The sequence below is a fragment of the Thalassophryne amazonica genome, chromosome 8, assembly GCF_902500255.1.
Source record: "Thalassophryne amazonica chromosome 8, fThaAma1.1, whole genome shotgun sequence".
Lineage (NCBI taxonomy): Eukaryota > Metazoa > Chordata > Actinopteri > Batrachoidiformes > Batrachoididae > Thalassophryne > Thalassophryne amazonica.
The window spans coordinates 29,577,862-29,603,637 of NC_047110.1; the positions used below are offsets into that span (position 1 = coordinate 29,577,862).

At 40.1% G+C, this 25,776-nt stretch overlaps 1 protein-coding gene across 4 annotated transcripts in view; it reads left to right on the forward strand.

Moving 5' to 3' along the window:
* mfge8b (milk fat globule EGF and factor V/VIII domain containing b) overlaps window positions 1–25,776 on the forward strand; it is a 107,560-nt gene that overhangs the window by 62,255 nt on the left and 19,529 nt on the right. For 2 of the 4 annotated variants that reach the window (XM_034175919.1, XM_034175920.1), the window contains exons 3-4: window positions 29–160; window positions 2,059–2,091. In XM_034175919.1, coding sequence (XP_034031810.1) covers window positions 29–160; window positions 2,059–2,091 — 165 coding nt within the window. The remainder of the gene's footprint in view (window positions 1–28; window positions 161–2,058; window positions 2,092–25,776) is intronic. The other 2 variants (XM_034175921.1, XM_034175922.1) reach the window with 1 other exon arrangement.

Sequence of the window (25,776 nt, forward strand, 5' to 3'; positions counted from 1 at the left end):
TCCAGCTTTTTTATTTTTTTGTCGTAAGGACCCTGCAAGCCCAACCCATGCAAGAATGACGCCATTTGTGAGGTGACTGGCCAGACCCGCCGAGGCGATGTCTTCAGTGAATATGTGTGCAGGTGCCAGCCTGGATTTGAAGGCGTCCACTGCCAAAACAGTAAGGCCTATATAGCCAGTGGTTATGGTTTATATTTAAGTATTCAGTAGGATTTTTTTTTTTTTTTTTTTTTCCCCCCCCACTGTAAGGATTGTACTATCAGTGTTATCAAACTGATGCAATAAGGGTTTTTTTTTTTTTTCATTTAAAGTGATCGTGTTATATTAAGGTTTTTGTTTTGTGAATTATGAAATCTGTAAGATTTCATCATTTTTGTTGTTGTTGGGGTACTTAGTATTTTTTGAGGTCCTTAAGTTTCCAATAATTTTACAAAAGATTGAAAGCATGAATTGTGAATGGTCCAAAGACATTTCGTTTATTTACACACCTGCAGAATGTCTGTTGCTGTGCTCCTTTCAGACACCTTCTAGTATCTCACACACACACACACACACTGCTGCCTGATTATAGCTCAGAATGATTTGCCTACAGTTATTAAATACACAATTACTCCTGGTTGTTGGAGTATAGCAAAAGTCCTTTTTTATAAGTTTACAAGTTACATGGATGGGCATTGTAGTAGGAGCTGCAATGACTTGAAGGTTTTTTTTTAAGTCTTCATTAAAGTAATGAAAGTTTTGTCAGGGCCAGCTAACTGCCAATGCTGTTAATTAATAAAGCCAGAGGAGAGCAGAATGTTTACAATCTGTAGCTGTAAAAATATTGCACATCTTTGACAAAAAAGTAGAAACACAAACTGGTTGCAACACAGCAGAAACGATACTATTATGTTTACGTGCAAAAGAAGGAAGATTGAAATTTCGAGGTGAAACAGAAAATTAGAATTGTGTAAAACCCAATGTGTGACATGTACAGAACCCACCTTTTTGCCCCTAGGAAACATAGTTCATTTTATGAAATATGTACGTTGGATTACTTTATTGTCCTTTTCCATCAGTCCTTCACAATGTCTGTGGTAATCTACAAATCCATGTTCAAATCTACACTTTTCCCTCTGTTGCTGCAGAGTAATCTCCTAGTTAATGACAAAGCGCAGAACACATGAACAAATACATCTTGATAAGTGTTCTGTTGTTGTCCTCTGTGACACTGGTTTATTTAATCACTGTCATAGTCAATGTTAATTGACAACAATGCTAAATACTGAAAGGCACCACTGGTGGGCATGTGTGGGATACCAGGAAGTGGAAGGTGACGTGAGATGGAGGAGAATGTGTTACACTGGTGCTTTGATCAGGTACGCACACAGTATTTGCGATTGTGACCTGTCGTGTCAGTGGATTTAGCAAATGTTTGTCTGCCCTGAATGCAGCCTAGTAGAGTGTCTCCCTGTCATCACCACTCTGTGGTGGAGCCATGTTTAATAATCACATGATCGGTGATAAACTGACAAAGCCAAAAGTGTCACTGCACATCAGTAAGGCTGACTGGCTAATCTCTGATTAAAAACTGGTCAAATAAATCACTGAAAGCCCAATAATGTCACAGCATTTATGCCCTTGAGTGTACTAAACATCTGACTACAGCTATAAAGGCGATGCTCTGTTAATACAATATACCATAAGTTTGTCTGTTATGTCAATATCCAAGGACTACTAAATGTGAAAATTATGCATTCCTTTCCATTGTTCTGTTATCTGTGTAAAATGTCGGTCACACGGAGGATGACCTGGATGCTTGTGACAAAGGCCACCATAATCAGCTCTCGTCCTATTACAAATGTTCACACACACGCCACACAGACCACATTGGTTCAATCCAGGTTATGCTCTGAGATCACGGAGGCAGCGCTGAGAATGTACCCTTAAGACATGCACACAGACAGATGGCTACTGTTTGCATGAGAAGCAGCACAATCAAAGTTGGCGAGGACCAAATAGGTCTTTATATAGAAGACAGCCCAAAGTTGTTTGATCATGTGTGCCTTTTCATTTTAGGTGTCAAAGAGCCTGCTTTAAGTACCAACAAAGGTAACTGCAAATGTGGATGTTTCGGACAGAACCTTTTTGTACATGTCTTATTGTGTGGTCTCTTCGATCCAGGGGCTCTCTGTTTTACTGACTGCATGCAGGCGCTGAGGAATGCATCATGCACACACACATGCACTCAGAGGATACTGCTGAGGTCTGTTATCTCTCCTTGTTTCAGTCCCGAGGTCAGCAGCAACTGCAGCAGCGGGGTCATTGTTGTCAGCTGTACAGTCTTTATTGGTTCGCTCCTCCTAACATGAGAATGTAGCAGAGCGGGTGTATCAGTGTTTGAGGAGTTGGACTGTTACGGTGGGTGGATCACTTCTGGCTGTCAGATGTTCCTTGTCTGTCCTTGGACAAAATACTTTACCCAATTTGTTTTATTCTGTCCAGCTGCAAATGGGTACAGTGCAGAATTACACAAAGTAATAGTGATTCTAAATGAACTTTGAAAAGATTGGGTCTGGCATGAAAAAGACACCCTTGAATATTGTTTCAGAGCCAGAATTTCAAAATGAGGCATTTTAACATAGGACACCACTTGTTTGGTGGGATTTTTGTTTTCCATTAATCTCCTGTCAAATATATCAATGGAGAACAAAAGCAGAATACAGCAAGAGTTCCTGGCATTTAAATACACATTTGACTTTTAAAATGGGCATGATTTGACTTTGGTAATTCCTTTGTGCCTAATTGAACTAGAGTGAACCAAGATATTCAATAATTTGTCCTCTAAGTGGTCACCCTCACATTTAATGTGAGTGTCCCATAAATCAACTTTTATTGCTTATAGCTTTGCTTCTAATTGAGCTGGAGCTCCATAAAGGCTGATTCCATTCCAGCTGACTTCACAAGATAATAGAGCACTCTTATGTCAGGACAGAATCCTCCAGAGGTACAAACGAATGATCCTCAGGAGCTCTGTGATCCTCCTGACTATTGCCAGAAGGAAGGAATCCTAGAGATAAATTCTTCACATCACCTGTGGCCAAAATACCCCTGAGTCCTTTCTGTCTACGTTAAACTGGCTCAAGGTAACGATCAGTCTTCAAATCTGTTTTAAAACAGGACACACGCACAAAATGTTCTCATTTGATTCTGTCGTGTTTCTCCCGCTCACCTCCCAGCTGTCAGAACAAGCTCTGTCGAGTATGCACTTTACACTAATTAGGTAAAGCCTCAAGGATAATAAGAATTTACTTGGCCATGTTTGTTTCCGGGCAGCATTTAGTGCTGCTGGAGGTTGGAAGTCTCTCTTCATTAGAGCCGATGATGACTGTTGTGACAGTTTAAGTGCTTTCTAACTTTGTGTGGGCAAAGCCTGATTCTTGTTGCAGCCAGCGCCTGTAGTACGTGTGTGCTCTGTGAAAGAAATGAGTGACTGCAGTGAACCTGGGGAGGTGCAGTGTCAAGTTGGTCTGAGCAAGTAACATTTGTAACACATCATCACTGCTGAGGTGCCCTTAGGCAAACATGACTGCTGCAGTGGGCCAGCTCAGTTGCCAGAAGATCTGTGGTTGTACTGGCCAGCTTCTAGGTGTCAGTGTGGACTCAGTACCTGGAAAAGAAAGCATTTCTCTGAGTAGCTACGCTGAATAAGTGCAGAGGTGTCACTCATTCCAGAAAGGGCGGAGAGGGTGCTGGTTTTCTTTGCAACCACCCACTCCACCAGGTGACTTCACTGATTAACATCACTTTGAGCAGATGGAATCAGTTAATCAGTGAAATCACCTGATGGAATGGGTGGTTGCAAAGAAAACCTGAACCCTCTCGGCCCTTTCTGGAATCAGTTTGAGACTTCTGAAATAAAGGCTGTTAAAGCAAAACAAACTTGCTGCACACATGTCGATGTGTCTTGGGGCATCAAGTGAGTGAACGGCTAAAATCGCATTTTATCAGAAAATGTCAAATAAAAAAAATAAAAATTTTAAAAGAAAAATGTAACTGGGGTTGACAGGAACCTGGGAGGGAGCATCTCAAATGACATTTTTAGCACAGATTTCCTAACTCTAATGCCTAAGGCCTGGTTCACATGGCAGGATAATTAGGCTGATATCGGACCCGCTCTTCCCCTTCCGACGATTTTAAGGACGCCCCGACAATCTTGATGACGCTAAAGATAATCTTCTCGGATATTTCTGCCGTGTGTGTGGTGTGTTAAGAGCGCTCTGATCTGCTCGGAAGGACGTCAGGAGCGCTCCGATCGCAAATCTGGGATATTCAACATGTTGGCTTTTTTTGACCCAATATCGCAGTGTGTTTTGTCCTCTGACCAAAACAAGCACGCAGCCTACTGAATGTGATGTGCAGCCAATCAGAAAGCGAGGTGACGGAAGTACGGAGCGGAAAATAAAATCAAAACAGCTGTTCTGACTTACCAGAAAGTCCGCTTGTCGCGCTGTCTCCACTCCTTTAAAGAACGCCTTTTCTTTCTGTTTTGTTTTTTCCTCTGTTTTAAATAGTCCACAAAGTATCTGTTTACTCTGAAGTCGCATTTAATCTCGATTTTGCGTGATTTCCTGTCTGACCTGGGAATGTTCATGTGTGAAATCTGTTAGTGTGGTGTTGTCCTTACTGTGTTGCTGAACACCACACACTGTACAACAAAACCCATTAGAGCTATGTTTTTTATCTTCACGTGTGTGGTCTCTCAGGCTTTGGAAACCTAAATATAATTTTAAAATCCTGTCGCGTGAACCAGGCTTAACTCCCTCAATGTAAAGACCTCTCACACAGAAAGCTCACCAGCTCTGCCATGACGATGAACATGTAAGAAATAAAGCCTTCGTTGGCTTGTTCTTAAAGTTGCTAGCTCACCGGTGCCTTGATAGGGGGATGTGTATATGTTGCTGTAGTGCCGTAAAGTAGTTAGTGTTTCTCGCGTGACCTAGGACACTAGGTCAGTGTCCCTAAAGTTGCAAGGCTGCTTTTGCAGTACGACACACTTGATTCGCTCATTGATTACAATGACTTCCAGACTGTAACATTAAAATAAAAATGTTACATAGTTCCTCTTTAACCTATGTACACAAGAAATATGGTCTTTGCTACCAATTAAATAAGCATATGAGAATTCCTCATGCATAACATCACATACCAGCACATAGATGTTACAGTAGACTTTTATTGCAGATGCTGATCGGCTGGAATCTGACTGTTGACCAGTAAAAATGTATGTTTTCTGGTACCAGAAAATGCTACATGGGTCTCATATCAGTCACCATAATTGCACCAGGGCTCAGTCTCCCTCAAACTCTGATCCACAGGGAACACTCAAAGCCCTTGAAAATGTTTATAGGGCTGGGATTGCACAAAAAAAAAAAAAAAAAAAAAAAAAATATATATATATATATATATATATATATACACACACACACAACCCCTGGCAAAAATTATGGAATCACCGGCCTCGGAGGATGTTCATTCAGTTGTTTAATTTTGTAAAAAAAAAAAAAGCAGATCACAGACATGACACAAAACTAAAGTCATTTCAAATGGCAACTTTCTGGCTTTAAGAAACACTATATGAAATCAAGAAAAAAAGATTGTGGCAGTCAGTAACGGTTACTTTTTTTAGACCAAGCAGAGGAAAAAAATATGGAATCACTCAATTCTGAGGAAAAAATTATGGAATCACCCTGTAAATTTTCATCCCCAAAACTAACACCTGCATCATATCAGATCTGCTCGTTAGTCTGCATCTAAAAAGGAGTGAACACACCTTGGAGAGCTGTTGCACCAAGTGGACTGACATGAATCATGGCTCCAACACGAGAGATGTCAATTGAAACAAAGGAGAGGATTATCAAACTCTTAAGAGTAAATCATCACGCAATGTTGCAAAAGATGTTGGTTGTTCACAGTCAGCTGTGTCTAAACTCTGGACCAAATACAAACATGGGAAGGTTGTTAAAGGCAAACATACTGGTAGACCAAGGAAGACAAAGCGTCAAGACCGAAAACTTAAAGCAATATGTCTCAAAAATCGAAAAATGTACAACAAAACAAATGAGGAACGAATGGGAGGAAACTGGAGTCAACGTCTGTGACCGAACTGTAAGAAACCACCTAAAGGAAATGGGATTTACATACAGAAAAGCTAAACGAAAGGCATCATTAACACCTAAATAGAAAAAAACAAGGTTACAATGGGCTAAGGAAAAGCAATTGTGGACTGTGGATGACTGGATGAAAGTCATATTCAGTGATGAATCTCGAATCTGCATTGGGCAAGGTGATGATGCTGGAACTTTTGTTTGGTGCCATTCCAATGAGATTTATAAAGATGACTGCCTGAAGAGAACATGTAAATTTCCACAGTCATTGATGATATGGGGCTGCATGTCAGGTAAAGGCACTGGGGAGATGGCTGTCATTACATCATCAATAAATGCACAAGTTTATGTTGATATTTTGGACAATTGAAAGGATGTTTGGGGATGATGAAATCATTTTTCAAGATGATAATGCATCTTGCCATAGAGCAAAAACTGCAAAAACATTCCTTGCAAAAAGACACATAGGGTCAATGTCAATGAGCAGATCTGATTTGATGCAGATGTTAATTTGGGGGATAAAAATTTACAGGGTGATTCCATAATTTTTTCCTCAGAATTGAGTGATTCCATATTTTTTTCCTCTGCTTGGTCTAAAAAAGTAACTGTTACTGACTGCCACAATTTTTTTTTTTGATTTCTTATAGTGTTTCTTAAAGCCAGAAAGTTGCCATTTGAAATGACTTTAGTTTTGTGTCATGTCTGTGATCTGCTTTTTTTTTCTACAAAATTAAACAACTGAATGAACATCCTCTGAGGCCGGTGATTCCATAGTTTTTGCCAGGGGTTGTATGCATGTATGTATGCATATATACTGCACACTATCTGAATATTCAGAATGTGTTCACAATTGAACATGCAGTATGTTAGATTGTCATGCACCCCAGTACATGTGCACAAACTATTAGAACTAATAGAAAACAGAACAGAATAAATATTTGTAAATTACTTATAAAATAAACACAGGCTGAGCTTTTTATTTTTCTGTCCTGTTACAAATCCAAAAATATATTGTACATGTCTGAATAAGTTTCCACAAAGTGCATTTGGAACCACATCAGGGACATTAAAAAAAGGGCAAAAAAAAACAAATCCTCTGGAAAGGGCATAATCGCGTGTGTGCTGCTGATCCCACATGAACAACCACACGGCACATAATCTCATGTACACAGTTTTGCTGTGCGGAGTCCATCCCTTGTACCAGCCAGCTGAAAGTGGCGGTCCACATTGAGTGCGCAAAACGTCATTGCTGCTACTGTTGCCAGGCAAAAAGGGAACGTGGAGGCGGAACAGTGAATCAAGACTGCCCTCCTGACAATGTCACAATCTCAGGTCTGACTGCAACACTTGTGACAGTCCTGCCAAATTGGCCTAAAAGCCTTTATGGGCTGCAGAGCAGTGGGAAGTGGAGGCTGATATATGAAGCCGAGAGATGGAAAAATGTCAGTAGCTGTTCATTTCACTTCGAGCCAAAGCAGATGGCTACAAACGGAATGAATTTGCCTCCAAATCCCAGATTTTCATGGTTGATTTAAGGCAGCAGTTATTGTCTTTAAAAGGCACGCATGTAGCCTGCTCCTCATTTACGTTGTTTCTGGAGTTTTCCGCTCCTCCCAGGATGTGGTGGTGTGGATACACTGGGCTTCATGCCCCCTGGTGTGTCTGTGTGTGTCTTATACCACTGATGTACTTTTCCTGGTTTTATAGTTCGCATTTATCAAATCTGAGCCTATTCGTTTCTCATTACTTCTGATCAAACATTCTAACAGAAATTTATTTGGTGGTGCTGATGAAGCAAACCAAATGTATGGTAACTCAAGATAAAAAAAAAAATGAAATATTGATAAGTTGGTGGAGGAAGATGAAATTTTCCTTTCAAGATCATTCTGTTATTGCCTGTTTATACAAGTCTTCTGCTGTTAACATATTGTCAGAATTAAGTTGATGGTTTTGCTTTTGTCTTCATAAACTAACCTCATTAAAAAATGGAACTGAATGTGTAATAACTCTACATGAACAGGGAGAAGTGCTTAAGTGCTAAGTTGATTTTAAGACTGTACCATATTAACCAAGGTTCTGCTATTAACCTATAAAATTGTTCACGGGCTGGCGCTTCCCTACTTGGCTAACCTACTTAAACCCTACGTACCAGCCAGGGTTTTGCGTTCTCAGGGTGCAGGACTACTTTGTGTCCCTAGGGGTGAGTAAAAAGTCTGTGGGTCACACAGCTTTCTCTTACCATGCATCTGCTTTGTGGAATGATCTCCCATCATCAATAAAACAGTCTACAGATTCTGTAGAGACTTTCAAGTCCAGACTTAAGACACACTTATTTTCCCTTTCGTATGGCTAGCATACTGGCATAGTATGTTACTATACTTCCTACCCTTTTAAATTCATTCTATTAATAAACGGAGCAGGTCGCGGCCTCAACTTTATCTAAATTCTGGGTCTTTTAGTGAAGCTTAGGGCTAGTGGCTGGAGATCACCTTTGTATTTCTTCTGCTTTTCTTGTTGCTTAATGCTGACAAATTATACCTTATTTGTAGTCTTTCTGCTGCCTGATTGTTTTTTTTCCTCTCTGTCCGATGTGCGGCTCCATCCAGAAGTGGGAGTGGGTGCCTTCAATTCAATTTCAGTTTAATTTATTAATATAACGCCAAATCACAAAGCTGCCTCAAGGCACTTCACACAAGTAAGGTCTAACCTTACCAACCCCTAGAGCAAGTACACAGGCAACAGTGGTAAGAAAAAACTCTCTGGTCATTTGAGGAAGAAACCTCAAGCAGACCAGACTCAAAGGGGTGACCCTTTGCTTGGGCCATGCTACAGACACTTGAGAATTCAAATATAGAGGAAATTTAGGGAGTCCATGTTGGTGTCCAGAATGGGAGGCTTGCACAAGAAGACACCCGCTCCCACTTCTAGCTGGAGCTGCACGTCAAACAGACAGGAGGAAAAAAAAAAACAGAATCAGGCAGCAGAAACACTACAAATACGGTATAATTTGTCAGCATTAAGCAACAAGAAAAACAGAAGAAATAATGTGATTGCCGGCCACTAGCCCTAAGCTTCACTAAAACGCCCAGAATTTAGATAAAGTTGAGACGGTGACCCGCTCTGTTTACTAATAAAATGAATTCTGTAATGGTCATGAAATAGACAGGATGTGTGTGTGTGTGTGTGTGTGTGTGTGTGTGTGTGTGTGTGTGTTGTATTGCTGGAGTACTTCAGCCAGTTCACATGAAATTACACATCTGCAAACTCCTTACTCTTTTTATATTTAATAATACCATTGTGGTTTATCTGGTGGCCATGCCTTTGGCACACCCCTCTTGGATGTGTATTATGGCAACACAACAGTAGTGTGATTAAAGGCAGGCCTATAAATATTTTGTGTTTGGAAAGTTGTTGCTGTATCTGTCTTCAACAGAATATTTGTATTGAAAGCAGATAATGAATATGAATGTGAAGTACAGATTTTCTACTTTTAGTTTTAGGGTATTTGTGACTAAATCAGGCAACTGCTGGAATTGTGCTTGGTGGATGATTCGTTCCACAACTGGAAGCCATTGTTCACGTTGAAGACAGGATCATGTGGAATACCATTTGTTGATATACTGCAGTATTTTTTTCTGTGTAGGAGAAAGTAGAGAAGCTTGAATCTTCGACTGGACTGGGTTGCTTGATGCGAGGACGTTTCGCTTCAAATCGCAGAAACTTCCTCAGCTAAAATTCTTGCTCTGGAAGTCTGACTTCTGTCTGATTCTTGTAGAGAAGAATAAAACAGAAGCCAACAAAAGCTGGAGTTTTAAACCTAACCAGACCCCTCCTACTGAGAGGCAGACTGCTATAGGCTAGTGACTAAACAATAGCTCTAATTAGCAACTATTGTGCTGTAGTTAGCACACCTAATGGCAGGACAGCTGTCCCTCTAATGATGGGATGGATGCCTTTCTGATGGCTTTCTTGATGATGTGAATGACTCATTACCATGAACAAAAGACTGAAACTCCTTTGACCTGAGTACTCCATTGTAAACAGGGGATAAAGTGTGTCTCAGACCCCCTCCCTGGTTAAGGCTGGGTTTCAAATGTTTCACAAAGAATGCTTCCTTGACCCCTTTATCAAACCATTTCTTCTCTCTGGCTAATATTTTAACTTCCTTGTCCTCAAACATGTGGTTAGTGTCTTTAAGGTGGTGAACCGCAGACCGAGGTCCACTGGCGCCCTCTCTGCAGTGCTGGTATAGCCTTTTGTGTAAAGGTTGCTTCGTTTCACCTATGTAGTGTTCGTTACAGTTTTCCTGACATCTGATAGAATACCCTACGTTGCTCTGTTTGTAATAGGGATCATGTCCTTAGGGTGAACTAATTTCTGTCTCAAGGTGTTAACCGGTTTAAAGTAAACTGGGATTTTGTGCTGTCTGAAGATCCTCTGTAGTTTTCCCCTACTCCTGCTAAATAAGGGAGAGACACTCCTCTTCTTCTTGTCTCCGTCTCCTGTAGGGTAGTGGATGTGGCACCAGCACATGCTCCTTGACCTGGAGAAAGAATTAAAGTAGAACTTGACTACAAATGCACTAATCAAAATACTGGGAACTCTCTTGTCGAAATGTTTGTTGAACTGCATTTTTGTGGGCATTGAATCTATTCAGGTCCCTCCCACAGTTGAGGTGTGAAAAAGTTTGGTTTTATCAGTGAAGTCACTCAATATCAAGGATGACTTCTCAGTAAACTGTGTGTGTGTCCCTTTCACACCGGACCAACGTAGAGTTGCATAATGCCATGTACAGACTACGCTGAGCTTATGCAGCCCTATGTGGCAATACGCTGAGGGATGCAAAGGGGTCTGCAAAATGGACACAAAATTAACCCTGTTTAATTTTTGTGAACTCCGCAGTCTATGCAACACTGCGCTACTGTACACAATGCTTCCGCAACTGTCTGCTACCGTACGCCAGTCTGGAAATTTTTTTTTTATTTTTATCAGTACTTACCTGCTAGATTTAATTCTTCCTGCTGGAAGTGAAGCTTCAAAACCACAGAAATTGAAGAAGTGGGCCCAACCCCCCCTGCACGCAACTTATGCAGCCATTGCTGCGTACTAGATACACAGTACAATGAAACCCTACGCAGGCCCAGTGTGAAAGACAGTTAACTCATTGAAAATACACTTGTGTGATTACTATAGTATGTGTTCCCAACTGTCATCTTAAAGAGTGGTGTCCGTTTCCGCATTTAAATCCCTTCAGCTTCTCCCTTATTTGCACTTGGGGTCGCCACAGCAAATCCAAGGTTGATCTGCACATTGAATTGGCAAAAGTTTTATGCCGGATGCCCTTCCTGACACAACTCCACATTACATGGAGAAATGTGGCATAAGTGGGGCTTGAACCGGGAACCTTCCACACTGATACAGAGAGCACTAATCACTTGGCCACCACCCCTGCACTGTCTGTTTATGCATTAAATATCGTAATCGGACAGATTTAGCGGTATTATCAAATGTCTATATTTGAGCTTTAAAATGGGAAGGTCTGTCTAGTTTGCCAAAGCACATCTTGGTGGGGGGGGGGGGGGGGGGTTTGTGAAGTGAGCACATCCTCTTATGGGCAGATGAAACAAACATCAACTTGAATAGGAGTGTGGTGAAAGAAACCACTCATGAACTGAAACATAAAATCAGTCTGCACTCTGACATGGTTTTATGACCCAGTCACACGGCGATTCCTGAATGAAGGGAAAAAAGTAAAATGTCACAGTTGATTGAGAAAAGGTGGACGAAAGAGCTTTACTACCGAATAGTCTGCGACCCAAAAGCGCAAAAGGACAAAAGAGGAACTAAATGAAACCGAAGCTAACGTTGATCTTGACGCTTTAAACGAAATGCACCTGGAGTCACAGCTGGAGCAATGTGTGTCTGCATCTGAGTTCCAGGACTCGTCGCTGGGACGGAGCTCATAGTGCCCGAGTCCTGGAGAAACTGCAAACAGAAGCTGTGGAGATCTGTGCGCACGTTAGAGGGTCCACCTGCTCTGGTTCCTTGTCCAGAACAAAGGAGGGATAATCTTCATCAGAATCAACACAGTCAGTTGACATGCTGCACGATCTGTCTTGCTCCAGTTATTAAAAAAAAAAAAAAAAAAAAACCCTCTGGTGTGGTGTCACGTTACTAAGCCATATATATTGATTTATAACAGAAAACTGTCAAAAGGGAGAATAAATATAAGTGTAAAGATGATTGAATATATCAGAGCAGTAAATTGATCAGTGCGTGTGAAGGCGCATTGACTCCCCATGTGTGGTTATTTCCACCAGCTGCAGCTGATCCACAATGTGAATTCTGCCTTCCAGAACAGCTCTTTATATAATCATTTGAATTATCTACCTGTTGCCACATGTACATAAGGGCTGGATTGTCATTCCTATACTCATTGTTATATTAAAAAAATAAGCAAAAATAAGCTGCTGTTGCCACTGTGTTCAAGCACCGTCGGAAATTACACAACTTTTTGGTTTCAAATTCAGCAGTTGCTTGTGGCAAAATAATTAATTGTATCCACACAAAGATGAATTCTGGCCTATATAAGGTGCCCGAGCCCATTGAAGCTGACCCCCCACCCAGATAAAAAAAAAATCCAAGTAAACAGGCTGAGTTTGCCCTGTAATTTCTGACGGTACATGAATGCAGCATCAGCGCTCACAAACCGGCTTCTGCACTGTGTAAAAACATTCAGATGGTCGAACGAAGTCAAACTAAACGCTAACATTACAAAAAGTAAGCAAACGATAAAAAAATGTCAAGAACAGCAAAACAAAATATGGACAAATTGAGGTTTTCGGTGTGTAGCGCCATGGCCTCGATTCGCCCTGATTAAATAAATATATTAATCCTGTCTCAACAGCAAAAACTGGAGACCGAGACTGTGTTTCCACCCCCAGTTGAGAAATTCCTAAGTCATCTGGAGATCTTCAGATAAGTTTTGGAGACATCCCCTGATGGGCCAACACTGCTTCGCAGAGGAAAAACAAAGCTGTAGTTCAAAGTTCTTCAAAGGGAAGCCTTTTATCGGTTAAATTTCAGTCATTATGAATTACATGACATAATGGCTTCACGTCAGAATCTGAGCTTCTCCAGGCCAGGAGAACCCAAACTTTTATAATCAAGCTAAGACAGAACCTCTCCTCATCCGGGGGGACCCTTCCTCCATGATAACGTGGTCATAAACTTTGTCTTGACAATCAGCTTTTATCTCGATGTTTAAAGCAAAGAAAGACTTTTGGTTTGAAATAAATTTTAGATCAGTATTTCTTTCATTTATATCTAAAGATTTATGTTTGTTTGGATTATTCAAACAAAATGCTTTGCAAAATGCTTTGTCATTCCATTTATTGATACGTGTTCTTGCCACTGATGATGTTTAAGTGTGATTCTGCCTCCATCGTCAAAAGTTGAAGTATTCTGTTTTAACCCAGAGGATGTGCTTAAGTGACGATGAATGTTGTGTCCATTTGAGTCTTAGCATAATAGTATACCGCAGATTAATGTGTTTAAATAGTTGAATCATTTCTGTCTGCCCTCTGAGGACATGAAGTTTTCTGTAAAGTTACACACCCTAAATGGGTGGAGTTTGGTGATGTCAGTTGCCCTTTAAAAAGTTAGGACAGGGCCTCGCTCGCCCCTTCTGCACCCTTCTTCTGCCCGCTTGAGTAAGAAAATTGTTTCCCTGAATGAACTTATTTTCAATTACTGTCCATAAATGCCAGTAAAATGTTCATTTCTTATATAAATTGTAAATAAATCACAAATATTTCTGCTGTGGTCATTTTGTGCTCAGAAGGAAACTCTTGGTCAACTGTATCACGAGAATTCAGACTTCAGATCAGAGATTGATTAAATTGACGGATTAATTCGAGACTGATAAATTGTTTAAATTATAGTATCTATGCTATAAAAAAGAATAAGTGGTGCCCCGAGTAATAATTAATGTGTTAAACCCTAAATTAATTATTTTGGTGACCCGTTACATTGGGCCTAGTCCAATCTAATTCATTTTGGGAATTTAACTACTCAATCACTATAAATTGCTACATATTAATGGGTCCCTGTTGCGAGGCATGAATATCTGTAAAGCAAAGTGTCTCCAATAAATAAATAAATGTTACATGTAATGGTTCCCCATATGGAGGCATAAAGATTATTCCATAATAAATGCTACAGGTGGCATTCGTTCAAATTTTTCAACAGTTTAAAAATCCTGACAAAGCGACCGCTGCAGGAACAAAGATGCGCGAAGGTTAAATGATGCTAACGAAAGTCCAGATTCCTTTTTTTTTTTTTTGGGCTTCGTTGCCCTTCGTTAAGTGCCGTGTAACTGGGCCATTGTATCCACCCAAACAAAATACAAAACTTGGTTTTAATATAGAAGAAATGACAATCAATTGCTCTGTATGTCTTTTAATTTTGTAAGTGCAATTACTCTGAAAATGTTTAGATTTCAGTGAAAATTCACATTATAGTTGGACACCATGTGAAGATGTACATAAAAAATAATTCTGGTCCAGCATCTTGAAGGGGAGATAATTGGACTTTTGCTATTAAAAATATACCTCAATGAGCATTGTCTTTATAATTTGCAGTTATTTAATTGGTATCCCATTGTAAACTGTGTGTGTGTATGTAAAGTTTGGGCACCCCTGATGATTTACATGATTTTCCTTTATAAATCATTGGTTGTTTGGATCAGCAATTTCAGTTAAATATATCATGTAGCAGTCAGTGATATTTAAGAAGTGAAATGTTTATTGGATTTACAGACAGTGTGCAATAATTCTTTAAACAAAATTAGGCAGGTGCATAAATTTGGGCACCCCAACAAGAAAATACATCAATATTTAGTAGATCCTCCTTTTGCAGAAATAACAGCCTCTAAATGCTTCCTGTAGCTTCCAACGAGAGCCTGGATAGTGGCTGAAGGTATTTTGGACCATTCGTCTTTCCAAAACATCTCCAGTTCAGTCAGGTTTGTTCGTTTCTAAGCATGGACAGCCCACTTAAAATCACACCACAGATTTTCAATAATATTCAGATCTGGGGACTGAGATGGCCATTCCAGAATGTAGTACTTGATCCTCTGCATGAATGCCTTAGTAGGTTTTGAGCAGTGTTTTGGGTTGTTGTCTTGTTGAAAGATCCAGCCCCGGCGCAACTTCAACTTTGTCACTGATTCTTGAACATTGTTCTCAAGAATCTGCTGATATTGACTGGAATCCATGTGACTCAACTTCAACAAGATTCCCAGTACCTGCACTGGCCACATAGCCCCACAGTGTGATGAAACCACATCTAAATTTTACTGTAGGTAGAAAGTGTTTTTCTTGGAATGCTGTTCTTTTTCAGCCATGCATACCACCCCTTATGTTTGAATAATTCAGTTTTAGTTTCATCAGTCCACAGTACCTTATTCCAAAATGAAGCTGGCTTGTCCAAATGTGCTTTAGCATACTTCAAGTGACTGTTTGTGGCGTGTACGCAGAAAATGCTTCCTCTGCATTGCAGCATCATACAGCATCTCCTTGTGCAAAGTGCGCTGTATAGTTGAACGATGCACAGAGACACTGTCTGCAGCAATATCATGTTGTAGGTCATTGGAGCAGCTCTGTGGGTTGACTGACTGTTCTCACCATCCAACGCTTCAACTTATGAGATTTTTCTAGGCCTGCCACTTTGGGCCTTAACTAGTACTGTGCCTACGGTCTTCCATTTCCTCACTATGTTCCTCACAGTGGAAACTGACAGCTGAAATCTTTGAGATAGCTTTTTGTATCCTTCCCTAAACCATGATGTTGAACAATCTTTGTTTTCAGGCCATTTGAGAGTTAAGAGGCTCCCATGTTGCCACTCATTAGAAGAGATGCAAAGAGGAGAAACATTTGCAAATAGCCACTTTAAATGCTCTTTCTTATGATTGGATTCACCTGTGTAAGGAGGTCAAGGGTCAGTGAGCTTACCAAACCAATTTTGTGTTCCAGTAAATAGTTTTCAATTTAATATATATTATTTAATATTTAATGTATTCACATGAAATAAAATGACATGGGTGCCCAAATTTATGCATTTGTCTAATTTTGTTTAAATAATTATTGCACACTTTCTGTAAATCCTAGAAACTTCATTTCAATTCTAAAATATCAGTGTGTTTGTCTGCTATATGATATATTTAACTGAAATTTCTGATCCAAACAACCAATGATTTATGAAGGAAAACCATGGAAATCATCAGGGGTGCCCAAACCTTGACATACAACTGTATAATAATTATACATTTAATATTTACATCATTAAGATCCTGTTGTCTTATTCCCAGTTTGTACATGTTCAATTAAGCCCTGCTATTTTGTCACATGATGATTTCACAAAGACTACAATGGAAATAAGTGTGCTATCCATGTATCATTGATAAATTCACTTCTGTATGTTTATACTGATGTTGCAGAATAAACTCAATCAATCAAACAATATTTTATTTACATCTTAGCGGCGTCTGCAGGAGGGCATGCATGTGCAAATACATGAGCGTTTGAAAACAGCAGAAGTTACCTTTGACTGTGGATGATGGGTATGCAGGCTGACGTCCGCAAGATGTCTTACAAATCACTCTAGAGGTGTTATCAGGTTCCAAAAATTGCATCTTCAGTTTTTAAAATGTTTATTTCGCGCTCCCTTTTACATAATATGAGAAACATGTTTCCACAGCGGTTTTGGAGCAGATTCTGCCATGTTGGATGAGCAGCCAGAGAGAAACCAACCAGTGACATCACGGTGCCTCTCTACTCTTATTGGCTGTCTCACAGCGCATGTAAACAATGGCTAGTGAGGATGTGGATGGCGTTAATCCAGCATGTTCACGATTATGATGACACATTCTCCCCAGCTGAGAGTTATCTAGAGGAAGTGTAGCACCAGTGATGGACTTCTGCCATGCCCCGATGTTGTCTTGTTGTCCATACTAGGCAGTGGGCCGTACAGTGAATATCCCTCTAGATTTTTGATTCCATGACCTGTGTCTGGGTGGGTGTGAATTGTTGGTAAATGGAAGCCAATAGTAGCACGGACAACATACTGTTTTTCACAAGCGTAAATTTTGAGCATTAGTGAGAATCACTGCCCAAAATATCATCATACATCAAGTATACATTATTGTCAAAACACATTGAAACTCAAATATAACACCACAGAAAGCATGGAATTGCATTAAAAAATACTTTCACAAATATGTATTGATTTTTTTCAAAAAAGCTTTGAAAAGGGGGTATTTACAACTTACAAAGGTAACATGCTGTTGATGCACTATGTTATAAATTCAAGTGTCTATTATTCCTATATAAGACACTCTCAAAACCTAAAGATTACATTCTTAGTTACCTTTTATCATAAAAGATGCTATTTAGGGTAAATTAAGGCACTCCTGTTTATTTGGGTATTTTCAATAAACGATCAAGTTTATGCAAGTAAGTCAGGCGTCCTGACTTAGATACTGAAGATGCCGTATGAAATGTAATTTACTACTCGTATATGGATGATTAAAACAGTATTTAACACTTGACAACAATTGATTGTTTATTGGTGGGTCCCTAATGGAAAGGGGCCCTTAATGCCCCCTTTCCCTTACTTGTCCCTTGCATATTCATGTACCATAATTTGGGGTAACTTTGGACAGTGGGTGACTTTGGATACTGCGGAAAACTGATTCGTTCGTGTATATTCTTTACCAAATTATGTTTTTAGGAATATTCTGAAAAACAATTTGAAAAATATGATTTGGTAAAAGATGCATAAGACTATTTTTTTCTATAGTGTCCAAGGTCACCCCACTGTCCAAAGTTTCCCCAACTTATAAGAAGTGACGTTAACAAGTAGTCTTGATACCATGAAATCATTTTCTGTTCATGCAACTAACATGTATCTCCTGTGTTCCCCTCTACCCTTACAGGTATGTGTGTCATTAGAGTAGGGCAGGAGAAACATTTATCAAGACCCAAGTAGTTGCAAGCTAGAAGATAGGACTGTTTGTTCAAGTATACAACCATTTCCTCATCTAAATGCCATTAGCGACATTGTGATGCAGTGACATTTGGAAGAAGTCATTTAAATGCATAACATGATCTTCAATTATCTATTGTTCCTATCATCAAGTCAAATGCTCATTACATTGAGTATCAAAATTACTAGTATTTCTGAATGTAGTTAATGAAGTGACTAACAGAAATAAGTTTGAACAGTATTGTACAGATAGTACATGTATAGTCAATACTTTTTACAGAAATCTACTGTTGGAGTACATTGTAAATACAGTGTAGTTCAAATTATATAGATAATATAAAAGAATACACAGAATAGGAATAAAATAGTATCATATAAAAGTCCATAAAACAAAATGAAATACAAGTTTATAAGGATAAAATAAAAAGCAACTAAAAATGAACAACAAATCAGGTTGCTTTTTCATTCAACCCACATTTAAATTCGGGGAACCAAAAATAGATCCAGTCATGGATGATTATTGTTGACATTTGCATGCATCAATTATTGATGCATCAATAATTTTACTGTATTTTTATTTACATCATTACATGTAGGCAAATCAAATTCAAAACATGAATTGGATATGACTTGATCAGCAATAAATTCACAATCACACAGACTATTTCAGGTATTATAATATGAGTGAAGCGCCACAAAGCTCCATCTTATGGTAGACGAAGGCACAAACCGGAAATGGCACAAAAAAATCACAATCCGGAAATGGCACAGAAAATCTGCCCATAGCGAAGAAAGCCACAAACCCGATGGTAGATGAAGCCACAAACCGGAAATGGCACAAAAAACTCTGCCCGTGTAGTCACTTGTGGTTACTTACACACAACGTTTAATGATGGATTATAAAGTACGGGAAGACCTGACAGTCAGTTTTTCCTCCATGCCTGACTGCTCCTCCTAGTGGCACAATGACTGGGCGTTTGCAGTACCAAGAGACACTGATTGAAAATGGATGGCAGGTTGTCTCATTGTCTCTGTCACTTGTAACTAACGTGACCATAGGGTTAATGCCAAGAGCTCTGATGGGCTCAGGTGAACCCCTCTCAGAAGAAGTTGCAGTTCCTTGACTGGCCACTTGAGTTTGGCTCCAAATGCGAGCAGGGTCCTATTAAAGTTCATGTTAAAATGTCCAACATTAGAGCAAAAATATACGTTTACAGCTTGGTACAAAATGATTTTGATCTCTATTTATGGTTCCACCTATGACAACTGGGGGAGAGTTTCATATATTTATATATAATTGGAAGGGTGGTCACTTTGAGCGACAGTGGCGGAGCAGAATTCTGACTCGGTGTTGGTAACTCATTGTTTCCTCAGTGCAGCTGCTCACTGCTGTGGAAGGCTGTGTCATTTGGAGCATTTTACTACAAATGGCTGGAATAATATAGCTTGCTATATGGTGAAATGCCTTAAAGGATCATATAAAACACTCCTGCTGCAATATTTGTGCTGAGTGAAATTCTTGTCTTACATCCTAACTCTGTTAGCACTTTTGGCAGCTACTGGTATCCTAATCGGTGAGGTCCATTTAATTGTAGGTGACACCAAAAAATGTGCACAAATAATCCCAAAAAATGATGAAATGTTTTAAAAAATCCTGAACAAAAGTTGATAAGTGTGCAGATGAAGGATAAACAGCTGTCTGAAGCCTGCACTCTATTTCAGCTCTCAGCCACGGCCATATTGTTGGTACGTCATCGGGAGAATGGGACCTGCCGATTCAAGGCCAAATCAATTGAAAACACGGCGGAGGTCGAGTGGTTTTCAGTTTTGTTTTGTTTTTTATAAAGTGTGGAGGTTTTTTTTTAAATTTTAAGTCCAGTCTGAAGGGGGTTCTGAAGAAGCTGTGTGGAATACAGCCTTATGGTTTTGAGCCTTATTTAGATGACAATGAGGGAGCGAAACCTTGGAGGAAGACCTTCCGTCTGACAACAGTGACAATATTGGCAGAGTTCAGAGCACAGAGTGGTGATTATAAAATAAGTAAATAATGCAGGTGATTTCGGCATGCGGGTGGAGATGATAAACTGTCATCCCCCCCCCCCCATCTCTGTGGCTGTAATCGACTGATCAGAAATTAAGTTTGTTTTGCTGTCCTTGACATCAGAAAAGTGATGAGGAAGTGTGGCTTTTTTATTCATTTATTTTTTTTTAGAAACTGGTACATTTCAAATCTGAAAAATGAGACGGCATCTGCGAGGCACTAGAAATGAGATAAATTGTTTCCTTCTTGAATACAGTTAGTGTAAGAAATCAGGAAAAAAAATTGTGGCAGTTTTTAGACCAAATTGTGGCCGTCAGTAACGCTACTTTTTTAGACCAAGCAGAGGGAAAAAAATATGGACTCACTCAATTCTGAGGAAAAAATTATGGAATCACTCTGTAAATTTTCTTCCCCAAAACTAACACCTGCATCAAATCAAATCTGCTCATTAGTCTGCATCTAAAAAGGAGTGATCACACCTTGGAGAGCTGTTGCACCAAGTGGACTGACATGAATCATGGCTCCAACACGAGAGATGTCAATTGAAACAAAGGAGAGGATTATCAAACTCTAAAGAGGGTAAATCACGCAATGTTGCAAAAGATGTTGGTTGTTCAGTCAGTTGTGTCTAAACTCTGGACCAAATACAAACATGGGAAGGTTGTTAAAGGCAAACATACTGGTAGACCAAGGTAGACATCAAAGCATCAAGACAGAAAACTTAAAGCAATATGTCTCAAAAATCGAAAATGCACAACAAAACAAATGAGGAACGAATGGGAGGAAACTAGAGTCAACATCTGTGACCGAACTGTAAGAAACCGCCTAAAGGAAATGGGATTTACATACAGAAAAGCTAAATGAAAGCCATCATTAACACCTAAACGGAAAAGAACAAGGTTACAATGGGCTAAGGAAAAGCAATCATGGACTGTGGATGACTGGGTGAAAGTCATATTCAGTGATGAATCTCGAATCTGCATTGGGCAAGGTGATGATGCTGGAACTTTTGTTTGGTGCCGTTCCAATGAGATTTATAAAGATGACTGCCTGAAGAGAACATGTAAATTTCCACAGTTATTGATGATATGGGGCTGCATGTCAGGTAAAGGCACTGGGGAGATGCCTGTCATTACATCATCAATAAATGCACAAGTTTACGTTGATATTTTGGACACTTGTCTTATCCCATCAATTGGAAGGATGTTTGGGGATGATGAAATCATTTCTCAAGATGATAATGCATCCTGCCCTAGAGCAAAAACTGTGAAAACATTCCTTGCAAGAAGACACATAGGGTCAATGTCATGGCCTGCAAATAGTCCGGATCTTAATCCAATTGAAAATCTTTGGAAGTTGAAGAAAATGGTCCATGACAAGGCTCCAACCTGCAAAGCTGATCTGGCAACAGCAATCAGAGTAAGTTGGAGCCAGATTGATGAAGAGTACTGTTTGTCACTCATTAAGTCCATGCCTCAGACTGCAAGCTGTTATAAAAGCCAGAGGTGGTGCAACAAAATACTAGTGATGCGTTGGAGCGTTCTTTTGTTTTTCATGATTCCATAATTTTTTCCTCAAAATTGAGTGATTCCATATTTTTTTCCCCTCTGCTTGGTCTAAAAAAGTAACCATTACTGACTGCCACAATAATTTTTCCTGATTTCTTATAGTGTTTCTTAAAGCCAGAAAGTTGCCATTTGAAATGACTTTAGTTTTGTGTCATGTCTGTGATCTGCTTTTTTTTCTACAAAATTAAACAACTGAATGAACATCCTCCGAGGTCCGTGATTCCATAATTTTTGCCAGGGGTTGTAATATAAAGTCTTACCTGTCAATTTCACTGAGATTTTCACAGACTGATGAAAATGTATCCACATAAAGTCTGACTTTGGAAAACAATATCTGAAAATAATTTAATTCCTTGTCCTGGCACACCGGCAGTTTGGTGCCAGTTACACCCCGGCACAGGTGTAATCCCTTAATTGTGGCTGATGGTTCAAGTCTTTGCTATGAACAGAGTCTCCTCTTCTTCCACTGGACCTCTCTGCACCACAAGTTGAAAGACTGGCTGCACCTCATCTGCTGCTCGCTGTGAAATTGTCGCATGAGCCACAAAAAAAATGTGAGAATACTCAGTTTTGCCTCCTAAATGACTTTAGTTTTGTGTCACGTCTGTGATCTGCTTTTTTTCTACAAAATTAAACAACTGAATGAACATCCTCCGAGGCTGGTGATTCCATAATTATTGCCAGGGGTTGTATATGTATGTGTGTGTGTATACACTCAACAGAAATATAAACGCAACACTTTTGGTTTTGCTCCCATTTTGTATGAGATGAACTCAAAGATCTAAAACTTTTTTCACATACACAATATCACCATTTCCCTCAAATATTGTTCGCAAACCAGTCTAAATCTGTAATAGTGAGCACTTCTCCTTTGCTGAGATAATCCATCCCACCTCACAGGTGTGCCATACCAAAATGCTGATTAGACACCATGATTAGTACACAGGTGTGCCTTAGACTGCCCACAATAAAAGGCCACTCTGAAAGGTGCAGTTTTGTTTTACTGGGGGGGATAATGTTGGTCCACTCCTCTTCAATGGCTGTGCGAAGTTGCTGGATATTGGCAGGAACTGGTATACGCTGTCGTATACGCCGGTCCAGAGCATCCCAAACATGCTCAATGGGTGACATGTCCGGTGAGTATGCCGGCCATGCAAGAACTGGGACATTTTCAGCTTCCAAGAATTGTGTACAGATCCTTGCAACATGGGGCCGTGCATTATCCTGCTGCAACATGAGGTGATGTTCTTGGATGTATGGCACAACAATGGGCCTCAGGATCTCGTCACGGTATCTCTGTGCATTCAAAATGCCATCAATAAAATGCACCTGTGTTCTTCGTCCATAACAGACGCCTGCCCATACCATAACCCCACCACCACCATGGGCCACTCGATCCACAACACTGACATCAGAAAACTGCTCACCCACACGACGCCACACACGCTGTCTGCCATCTGCCCTGGACAGTGTGAACCAGGATTCATCCGTGAAGAGAACACCTCTCCAACGTGCCAAACACCAGCGAATGTGAGCATTTGCCCACTCAAGTCGGTTACGACGACGAACTGGAGTCAGGTCGAGACCCCGATGAGGACGACGAGCATGCAGATGAGCTTCCCTGAGACAGTTTCTGACAGTTAGTGCAGAAATTCTTTGGTTATGCAAACCGATTGTTTCAGCAGCTGTCCGAGTGGCTGGTCTCAGACGATCTTGGAGGTGAACATGCTGGATGTGGAGGTCCTGGGCTGGTGTGGTTACACGTGGTCTGCGGTTGTAAGGCTGGTTGGATGTACTGCCAAATTCTCTGAAACGCCTTTGGAGACGGCTTATGGTAGAGAAATTAACATTCAATACATGAGCAACAGCTCTGGTTGACATTCCTGCTGTCAGCATGCCTATTGCACGCTCCCTCAAATCTTGCGACATCTGTGGCATTGTGCTGTGTGATAAAACTGCACCTTTCAGAGTGGCCTTTTATTGTGGGCAGTCTAAGGCACACCTGTGCACTAATCATGGTGTCTAATCAGCATCTTAATATGGCACACCTGTGAGGTGGGATGGATTATCTCAGCAACGGAGAAGTGCTCACTATCACAGATTTAGACTGGTTTATGAACAATATTTGAGGGAAATGGTGATATTGTGTATGTGGAAAAAGTTTTAGATCTTTGAGTTCATCACATACAAAATGGGAGCAAAACCAAAAGTGTTGCGTTTATATTTTTGTTGAGTGTATATATGTATGTATGTGTGTGTGTAAAAAAAAAAAAAAAAAAAAAAAAAAAAAAAAAAAAAAAAAAAAAAAAAAAAATGTGGAGTCACATCCGATGTAAAACTTGTGATGAGTCAACATGCAGATACATATCTGACATGCTGTGGCAACCCCAATTGAAAGAGAGAAGCCAAAATAACATATTTGCCAGGTATAACCTGTGAGGCACCTGTTCTGCTAGCTGTCCAAAGGATGCTGTTTCTCTCGGCACTAAGTCACAGATTAAAGTCCACAGCTGAACAGGCTTTGTGGTTCTCCTGGTGCCCAATCCTCTTACAGGGGACCACCGGCTGACTGTCAACAGGGTTAGAACAGAGCACACTGGAATGCTGTCATTTCCTGACATATATCTCTGGATTATATATAGAACATTTGGTGCTGTATGATTCAAGGTTAAGAATGCGTCAGCATTTAAAGTATATTCACTCCTGAAATCAAAATTTAAAACTTAGAATCTAATCCAGGAACCAAATAAAAAGTTTATCTGTCCTCTGCAGTGAATTAGTATTTCTAATGCTTAAAAAATTGCAGTCTGACTATATGTAGAAGGAATTACAATAAGGTAGGTGTGTGTATACACCCTGATGTCAGCTGATAGCAGTGCTGATCCTTGTAGACCAGGGGTGGGCAATCATGTGCCATAAAGGGCCGAGACATTGCAGGTTTTCCTTGCTACCAGTCACCTTCACAGATGATTTCATTAATGTTCATGTGTCTCAGCAGGTGATTTCATTGATGACCAGGTGTTTATGTGCAGGGGAGAACCTCATCAGCAACCCACCTGGTGAGGTGATTGGTTGCAAGGAAAACCTGCAGTGTCTCGGCCCTCGTTGCCCACCCCTGTTGTAGACGATCATGTGATGCATATGAGTCTAAGAATCCCACTGGATGGGATGCCAGTTGATAGGATGCTAGGTTGTTGCATGTTACCTTCCCAGCCAAGGCTGGTACCCATTTTTAGTTGGGTGGTGTGGGACAATCGAAGAGTGACTTCAGCAACAGACAGATAAGCATGACTGGAATCAACCCTAAAGCTCCACTTTGGTCGTCCAACTCCTATTCCACTGAGGTACCTGCAGGCTCAGTGGGATAGTTCACTGATCAGGATCAAAGGTCAGAATTTGCCTACTGACTCAGATTTAAGAATATAAGGAAGGGAGACAATCTGACACTGGGGGAAACCGTCAAAACAACCACCTTGTCAGGGTTTGAAAATCTGCAATCTCAAAAGGTCGGGCATTAGTGGAGCAGATAACTAACAATTGTTCATTTCTTAAAACAAGCACCAAAATTGGCACACATACTTATTACTCTTTTGTAAAAGCATGTTAGCAACCTAAATTTCAATAGGCAACCAGGTAGGGGTCAATTGAAGAATTACACAGCGGTCAAAATTTTAAAATGCTTCAATCATGACTGAATGTTATGGAGTTAAAAACAGCAAGAATGGTGACAGGTGAGTTTCAATTTGTAAATGGGTCAGAAGTTAAAGTTGCTATAATGTTGGTAAAATGTAATGCAAATTATTGGTTGAGTTAATAGGGTTTGTATGTGTCATGCTTAGTTCATGTTACAGGGTAACATATGTCACATGTCATAGAATCCAATGGACGTTGATCTTGTTTGACCTTTTAATTTGGAGACCAAACATTCAACACTGTCATAACTATTCCATTTATTAATCCTATTAGCAAAACCAAT